Below are 9,562 nucleotides of genomic sequence, written 5' to 3'. Positions count from 1 at the left end.
GGTCTGATGAGACCACTTCCAAAAAGGTATAATCGTTCACAAAGGTATGTTTGGCACACAAAAAAGCACATCACCATCACAAAAAAGAACACCATACCCACAGTGAAGCATGGTGGTGGCAGAATCGTGCTTTAGGTCTGCTGTTCTTCAGCCAGAACTTGACTTGGACTCCACCTCACAGACTTGAGACTTGACTTGGACTCCACCTCACAGTCTTGAGACTTGACTTGACCTCCACCTCAGGGACTTGAGACTCGACTTGGACTCCACCTCAGAGACTTGACTTGGACTCCACATCAGAGACTTGAGACTTGACTTGGACTCCACCTCCAGGACTTGGACTCCACCTCACAGACTTGAGACTTGACTTGGACTCCACCTCAGAGTCCAAGACTTGAGACTTGATTTGGACTCCACCTCTGGGACTTGGACTCCACCTCACAGACTTGAGACTTGACTTGGACTCCACCTCAGGGACTTGAGACTTGACTTGGACTCCACCTCACAGACTTGAGACTTGACTTGACCACCACCTCAGAGACTTGACTTGACCTCCACCTCACAGTCTTGAGACTTGACTTGGACTCCACCTCACAGTCTTGAGACTTGACTTGACCTCCACCTCAGGGACTTGAGACTTGATTTGGACTCCACCTTCGGGACTTGGACTCCACCTCACAGACTTGAGACTTGACTTGGACTCCACCTCAGGGACTTGAGACTTGACTTGGACTCCACCTCAGAGACTTGAGACTTGACTTGGACTCCACCTTCGGGACTTGGACTCCACCTCACAGACTTGAGACTTGACTTGGACTCCACCTCAGGGACTTGAGACTTGACTTGGACTCCACCTTCGGGACTTGGACTCCACCTCACAGACTTGAGACTTGACTTGGACTCCACCTCAGGGACTTGAGACTTGACTTGGACTCCACCTTCGGGACTTGGACTCCACCTCACAGACTTGACTTGGACTCCACCTCAGGGGCTTCTTTTCACACATTTATTCAGCAAATTTTCCTAGACAAACCAAAGCTGAAATCCCCCCCTCTCCCTCCCTCTCCTAATTCTGTTCATTCAAATATCCTCAATTCGTAGGTAAATCAGCTGGACATGCGAACTCTCACACAACTCACTCTTCTGAGCATCGAGTTTAGCCTTTACATTTTTTAAATCAGCTCAGCTAAAGGGACATTTTTTAGGAAGCAGATAAACACATCAGATTATTCAACACTTTTCCATGATTGTGTAAACCAGTGGTTTCCAAAGTGGGGGCTGGGGCCCCCTTGGGGGCCGCCAGGGGGTGCCCGGGGGGCCTCAACAATTTGGTGTGAAAAATAAATAAATGTATGTTTTCTCTTTCTCACTCTCACACACACACACACACACACACACACACACACACACACACACACAATCAATTCCTAATGTAATGTTAAGATGTAATTATTAATAAAAAGGGGGATATATTCAGAAGTCTGTATTTTTTATGTGTTTTAAAGTCATCTTGCAAAAGGGGGGCCTCGGTCAAATGTTACTGCCATTTGGGGGCCTTGCCCTGGAACAGTTTGGGAACCACTGGTGTAAACCTTAAAGGAACAGTTTAATCAAACAATAAAAAAAAATAAACAAAACTAGGTTTTGGCTGAGATTAGCTTCCAGCTGCTAAACTAAACACACACTGGATAAATTTTGTGTTTGGTTAAAGCCTTGGGCTAGTAAGGTCAGATCTAATGACGGCTAGAGAGCAGCTGTCAGCACTTTGGGCGATGACCTTAAACCCTCACCTGCTCAGAAATGTGCTGCGATTGTGTTCTTGCTCAGCTGCTCGCGGTGTTTATTTGGAATTTAGCATGTGGAGAAACTCTGCATGTTCAGTTTATGTTTTTTAGTCCAAGACGTCTAATATAACTCGCTTGCACTGGCAGAACTTTTCAGTTTGTACATTCTTCACTGTCTTCTTTTTTTCATTTCTTTAAAAATAAAAAAAGTATTATTATTATTATTATTATTATTATTATTATTATTCTCATTATTATTCTCATTAGCTTAGCTTAGCTATACTCCCTTTAGCCCCGCTCCATTTTAACCCTTTGGTGTACATCAGTCACAAAATATCTCCAGTTCCACTAAGGACTTCACTTCTTTTCCATTTATTTGATCTACATTTTCTTAATCTCACTTATAATTTCCTGTACAGCGTTCTGATTCTGTTTATGAACTATGTTAAAATATTCTGCTAACTCAAATCTAGACAGAGCTAGAATTGATCTTTAGTAACACGTTTGGAATGAATGTGAAGTCACATTAGAAACAACAACACAAACAACAACAAAAAACCCAAAGCTTAACCGGTTAGCTAATGTGACAAGCTAATTTACAAAACTTTATACAACTAGCTTGTTAATTCATCAAACTGATGTCCAAAACTTAACTAGCTTGCTAATGTAATGAACTGACACACAGCGGATATGAAAAAAAGTCTACACCCCCCTGTTAAAATGGCAGGTTTTTGTGATGTTAAAAAAAAGACGAAACCGAGATAAATCATGTCAGAACCTTTTCTATCTTTACTGTGAAATTTTAACACGTTAATTAAAGTGAAAAACAATAAGAATCGTTTTAGGGGAAAACTCTTTTTGGGTACGAGCCAATCAGATTGGAGCATCTTGACTTAGCAACATTTTGCCATTCTTCCTTGTAAAAGCGTTCTAACTCGGTCAGATCTCCCGTACACGGCCCTCTGCAGGTCACCACACAGATGTTTGGTTGGATTTAGGTCTGGACTCTGGCCGGACCGTTCCAGAACCTCGGACTTGTTTTGGCGAAGCCGTTCCTTTGTTGATCTGGAGGTTTGCTTCGGCTCGTTGTCGTGCTGAAAGTGTTTTAACAGAAGCCTTAAGGTTTTAAGGCTTTTTATTCGGAGCTGTTCAGTTCAATATTCCCTCCACCCCAGTCCTATGATGCTGTATGATGCTGCCACCTCCGTGCTTCACGGTGGGGATGGTGTTCTTCTGGTGATGCGCTGTGTTTTTTGTGCTAAACATATCTTTCGGTATTACAACCAAAAAGTTCAACTTCGGTCTCATTATTCTACATGGTTTTGGGAGCTTGGATATATTTATTTACTTATTTATTGGTTAAAAAAGGCCTCCGTCTTGCCACCCTACCCCACAGCCCAGAGATATGAAGACCTGAGCTGAAGAATGTAGGGAGGAACCAGTACTTGTCAGAAATTGCTGCAGATATTTTAATGTTGCTGTAGGCCTCTCTGCAGCTTCCCTGACCGGTTTCTCCTGATCTTCTCATGAATTTTAGAGGGACGTCCTGTTCTCAGCAGTATCACAGTCATGCCATATTTTCTCCACTTGTTGATTATTGATTACGAATTTTTTTTCGTAACCCTCTCCTGATTGATATTTTACAACAATGAGATGCCATACCTGCTTTGTAAGATCTTTGAGGCCCATGGCCTCTTCCCACTGGATGTTACCTCAGAAGATTTCTCAGAACGTGTACTCTGAAGGTCAAAATGAAAACGTAAGGCCTTTTGGTTAAAGGTTTAAAGCTGCTGAGGCTTGCACATATTGAGCTGACGAGTCAAACACAATCTTTGTCCTCTTATCTCAATCCCCTGAACCTGATCAATCACGGCGCTAGTCAATCTCATCTGGCAGGATCACTCTGGTCAAACTTTTATGGCTTGTTTTTTTGTCACGAAAGATCTTTTTGGCTGTCGCTGCTCTTCAGTTGCACTTTGATCTGTGGTTTACGACGGGGTTTTAAGAACGAAGTTTATCGCGAGGAATGCTAATCCAATCCCACACATGCGGTCATCATGCGCTCGTTGCATGCTAAGCTCAAACGTGTGATTAGCCGTCGTCGGTCGCGCAGTAACACTTAACGTAGCTCAGGATTGCATTTAAAAGATTACTTCACTCCACCTTGAATAGCATTGCTCAGATAGCAATATATGCTAAACAGCTGCTACTGGATTTTTTTTTTTTTTTTCTGGAATTACCAGTCCTGATTAGCACTGCTTTTGTGTTTTGTTTTTTTAAGCACAATCGACACAAAGACAATCATCTCAATCTAATAGATTTAACACTCATGTGATTTTAAACAATAAACCCTGATCAGGTTTAACTTACAAAGCCAAGATGGCTGACAAAAATCATCTTTTCTTTCGATGTTTATCTTGGTAACATACTATTTGAACATACCTTGAGAATGATGTTACACTAAGCAGCTCGTCTGGACTAAATTTAGCTCCTGACTGCTAGCTTCTGTCAAAACGAGGCAGCTAGTTTAAAAGGGCAACACATGAAATTGCTAATCTAATTAAAATCTAACGCTAGCCTTTACTATGACAATAAACTCAGTCATATCAGTACCGATGACACATACGCGCTAACTTTAGTGCAAAAAAAAATAAATAAAAAATTTATGTTTAGTAATGCTTTTACGGTCAGCTTATGATCAGCTAGTGCTGTGGCTAACCTTTAATCCAACCACACAGGGTCATGAGAGGGAGAAAAAACAGAACACACCAAGCCAAGAGGTTTGTGGTAAAAAATAATGTTTTCTTAAGGTATCTTTTTTTTAAAACAAACAATAAAACTTAAAAAACAAAACAAAACAAAAAAAAATAACCAACCCCACAAACAATCCAGTTCATCAATTTCAGGATTTTACCCAAAACCCAAACAGATGTCATACAAACACAAATTCTCACTTTTTTCCTTATTCTCTTTCCTCCCACCCCCCTCCTTCTCTTAAAAACAAACAAAAACAAGTGGCATGACAAATCAGGAGTCGAGAGTGTACCGTACAACCTGAACCAGTACAAAAACAGACAACGTTGTCATTAAACACCAATTTAGTGAGCAAGACATTAAAAACATTAGACTTTGCCAGCTCACGCACGCAAGCTAGCTACTGTCGACGTGAGCCGTATCACACAGCCTGAGCAGCTGGAGGTCGTCGTGTCCATGTGCCTCGTCTCATTTTTAGTCCTTTTTTAATCATGAAGAGGTACATCTTGAAGCTCGACGAGGGGGGAGGGGGGGTTAACAGGGCATATCCGATCACAGAAAGAAGACACAGAAGGGTCAGATTCACCACATCACGTCCCCTGGGTTAACATCAGTTTGATTCTAAAATGTTAAGTTGACCAGCAAACTTCTTTTTAAAAACAGCTATGATGCGTGGTTAGACACATAATGAGACGGAAATAAAAGAAAGACAGAATACAGTACTAAGTTTGGCCGGGTGGCCGTTTTAAGAGACGAGCGGAATGAAGTTCAGTCCTGGAAATGATAAAGAGAAGCGAGATTTAAGAAGATCTAATAGTCCACGGGTTCGTCTCCGTCTTCGCTGAGCAGACACGTGCGTACGAGGGCTTCGGTGACGGCGTACGGGTCGCAGTTAGCGCTCGGGCGACGGTCTTCGAAGTATCCTTTCTTCTCCTGGCCCACAGCGCGAGGGATGCGGATGCTGGCGCCGCGATTGGCGACGCCGGCAGAGAACTCGTGGATGTTGGAGGTCTCGTGGTGGCCAGTCAGGCGGCGAGCGTTGTCCAGGCCTCCTTTAGGATCGTAGGCACGGATGTGGTAGTTGTGTCTCTTCGCCAGTTTCTCGATACATTCCTCAATGCATCTGAAGGGGTGGGGGATAAAAAAATAAATGTAAATATCTACTCAGCCATCATGTTGATCAAGTGTTGCCATTTAACCTACTACAGAAATATCTTAAGGTGCTACAACTATAAAATTTGGCATAAATACTTAAATTAAAGATGTGCATCGAGTAAAGTATTTCAGCTGAATAAATAAATATTCTGTAGCAGAGCCAGTAAACAAAACTCCTTTGTTTCAGCCAAATCAGATGCTTGTGTAAAATATTAAGCTAAAAGCAGCTCAGACCAGACACTAGCTCTGGGATGAGAGACTCTACCCGAGAAAAGAGAGAGCGCCTTCATGACAAAGAGCTGAAGTTAAAGACGGACGAAGCGTTTACTCTCCAGACGTCTCATCCGTCTTGTGGCGTTAGTTAAAAGTGAAGCGTGACTACAAACCAAAACACGCCCCAATTGTCGTATTTATAGTCGGAACATAATCACCAACGATCAAGAACACATCCAGTCACGCTCTGTTGCGTACCCGGACCTTTACAAATTTAAGATGAGTACGTCCGAGTTACAGATTTCCTCTTACTTGAGCCCGCCTTCTTCCCGCGTCTCTTTAGTGCTGAAGTTGGTGTGACATCCCGCGCCGTTCCAGTTCCCCGGGATGGGTTTGGGGTCGAACGAGGCGACGATGCCGAAGTCTTCACACACTCTGTGCAGGATGAAACGAGCCACCCACAGGTGATCTCCCATCTCGATACCCTCGCACGGCCCCACCTGGAACTCCCACTGTACAGCAGAGCGAGAAACTTTATAAATAAAAATAAATCCCCCGGCAAGAGGAAACAATTCTCTGGTCAACACTGGATAGCGGAATTACAGAAAGGTTACACAGGAACTTGTAGCTGATTGGAGGTAAAACACTTGACCACATAATACAAGTAATGCGATAATTTGACAACGTACCGTAAATAAATATCATACCTAGCTTAAAATACATCAGTAGCCAATATTTGAGAACGATTATGTTATCCAGGTTCCCGTCCCATGAACCCTGCCGTACCTGAGCTGGCATGACCTCAGCGTTCGTGCCGCAGATATTCACGCCGGCGTACAGACACGCTCTGTAGTGGGCTTCCACGATATCCCTGCCGTACGCCTTGTCCGCTCCGACTCCACAGTAGTAAGGCCCTGAAAGGAACCGATAAACACCATGAACACCACCTCAAACACAAGCGTCGGCATGAAGAGAAACGCAGACTCAGAATCCGTACCCTGAGGACCGGGAAAGCCGTTGGAAGGCCAGCCGAACGGGTGACCGTCCGTTCCCAGGATGGTGTACTCCTGCTCCATGCCAAACCATGGGCTCTGCTCCCCCACCATCTGCATGACCTTCTTACACGTCAAGCGGTGGTTGGTTTCTGGATGGAGATCATGACAAGAACCTTTACTGTAGTGCAAATCATAAGTACCAGCATAGTTGTATATACACTAAAATATTATTATTATTATTATTATTATTATTATTATTATTATTATTATGATGATGATGATGATGATCAGCTCTTTTTACCAGCAGGTTTGCGGTTGTATTTCAGAACCTCACACAGCACCAGCTTGTTAGGGTCTTTGCGGAACGGATCTCTGAACATGGCTGAGGGAATGAGATACATGTCGCTGTTGGAACCCTCCGACTGGTAGGTGCTGGAACCATCAAAGTTCCACTCAGGAAGATCTGGTTGAAGAGAGATAGTAGATTATGTTTTAATACACATGAAAGTCTCCCCCAAGCATCCGAGATGGCATGGTTCAGGTGTGTGGGTACACTTCCAAGCGTTCTCACGCGTACGCAGGGGTCGAACCCTCGAACCAACGTACACCTTTTACTTTACCGTCCAATTATGTACCTTAAATCTACACTGCACTACATACACTTAATATACTGTACATATTAAAAACGTACACAAATTTCCTCATCACCGTTGTGGTACCACCCTGCACACCTTTCTACCTGGAAATATCTGGATATAGAGCACCTTTTTAAAGCTATTAAACATGCACAATTACCTTAAGAGCACTGATTTATACTGAAAAGACAATTCAAAGATAAGAGATGTATACTAAGAGTACAAAAGGTGCACGAATAATGGTATCTAGAAGTAAAGAATTGGAATTTAGTATTCTTTTTTTGATTGAAACAAACAAGGACGTTTGAGGATTTGGATTGAGCAGCTGGACTCGTGATCCAAATATAGTGTATTGTGAGTACCATGTAGAATACAGGTTTATAACCATGCGCCGCTTTACCCTCGATGCTCTTGGGCTCGTAGTCGAGCGTCCTGGTCTTGCAGCGCAGTCCCTCCCCCGTGCCGTCGATCCAGATGTACATGGCCTGCACTTTGTCCCCCTGAGGAAGCTCCATGTACTGTCTCTTCACCACCTTGCTGAGCTGAGCGCTAGCTGACGTCGCCATGTTTATTCCTATAAAGCACCTGGACAGACAGCAGACAGGAGGACGTAAACACCACGAGAGCTCTCAGAGGATACGAAACGCTCGGCGTAAACCCCTAGGACGTTTACTTTACTACACAGAGACGTGTACTTCCTGTACACAACCTCCACATTCACAGCCCATCAGATCCAGGCTGCTGCGGCCTCGGGCACGCTGAGGAGATTTTCCCTGCAACGCTGTGTAAACACCTCCAGCGGCCTCGGCTTGTCGTCATGGTGACGGCGCCGGCGAAGTGTTACGTCACAACTTTGCACGAGTGAAGATGTGCCAAGAATAAAGGCAAATATGGTAGGACGACAAGTCTAATCAAAACACCACTACTCAGAGGAAACGCATCAATAAACTCCTCATTTTAAAGAGGAGCGTGACGTGCAGTCTGGGGTGAGTGCTGCGAGAACAAACACATCATCTATGACTAATGCAGCTTTCGCAATAGAAAAAAAATATTAAGGGCAGTAGATGCAAAACGAGCACGCGGACAGACTAAATGCATCATCCATCAATGCACTACAGATTCAGAGTCTTTCCTTAAACACCTCCACAATAACAAGGACTAAGTGCACAAGATAAAACACGAACACAATGATAGTCTTATTTAAAATTTGCTCTGGAAAATGCTAAAAAACAAAACCAAACCAAATATATATATATATATATATATATATATATATATATATATATATATATATATATATATATATATATATATATATATCACGCTACATATTACGTATTACATATTACCACAGGAGTATAATGGTAAACAAAACGGAATGAAATGAAAGGTGCACACAATAAACACGCGTTTGCATTTACAAAAAAAAAAAATAATAATAATAAAAAGAACTTCACGGTTTAAAATGCGAAGTGAAGTCCATACCTGTGCAGTAGTGAGAGGTAAAAGAAGCACAACAAGCGCGCGAGCTCTCAGCGAAATCAGATCACCAATGTTCCTCTCATCCTCTGGAGACACACACTGTGCGTCCTCTGCTTTATATACAGGCGCGAGGACTCCGTCCCTTCTGATTGGTCAGAGCCAAGCTGGAGAAGAAGCTCGAGCCGCGACATGATTGGCGCTCAGCGCTGGGAGTCTCCTCCCACGAGCGCGAGACAGTCTTTAGTCTCACGTTGCCACTAGCGCGTGCTGGTTTTTTTTTCCTTCTTCTTTTTTTTTTTTGGCTTTTCTTTCCTCAGGACGACGACGTCGATAAAAACGACAAAATATAAATACAAAGCAGTGAGAAATGTTTGGTTCGAATAAGCGAAACGATTACAAACACGACGAAATAAAAATAATTCGACGAATGAATAAATGAGTGTATTTAATGAGGGATGGTGAGAAACGCCACCTTGTGGTTGTACATTGCATCACATCGCTGTTATGCAGAATTCAAGGTTGCCATTGGCATATTATTTGATTA

The 9,562-nt window shown here is 43.0% G+C and overlaps 1 protein-coding gene across 1 annotated transcript; it reads right to left on the bottom strand.

The window, feature by feature from the left end:
* Nucleotides 1-4,565: 4,565 nt before the first annotated feature.
* glula (glutamate-ammonia ligase (glutamine synthase) a) lies at nucleotides 4,566-9,178 on the bottom strand. Its single transcript, XM_017496141.3, has 7 exons — nucleotides 9,022-9,178; nucleotides 7,937-8,121; nucleotides 7,203-7,364; nucleotides 6,904-7,050; nucleotides 6,693-6,820; nucleotides 6,219-6,418; nucleotides 4,566-5,661 (listed from the first exon to the last, which is right to left on the bottom strand). The coding sequence occupies exons 2-7, from the start codon at nucleotides 8,100-8,102 to the stop codon at nucleotides 5,349-5,351; spliced, it is 1,116 nt and encodes a 371-aa protein (XP_017351630.1). The 5' UTR covers nucleotides 8,103-8,121; nucleotides 9,022-9,178; the 3' UTR covers nucleotides 4,566-5,348.
* Nucleotides 9,179-9,562: the final 384 nt, after the last annotated feature.

This window comes from Ictalurus punctatus, chromosome 20, assembly GCF_001660625.3.
Source record: "Ictalurus punctatus breed USDA103 chromosome 20, Coco_2.0, whole genome shotgun sequence".
NCBI lineage: Eukaryota > Metazoa > Chordata > Actinopteri > Siluriformes > Ictaluridae > Ictalurus > Ictalurus punctatus.
This window is presented reverse-complemented; position numbering and strand designations above follow the sequence as displayed.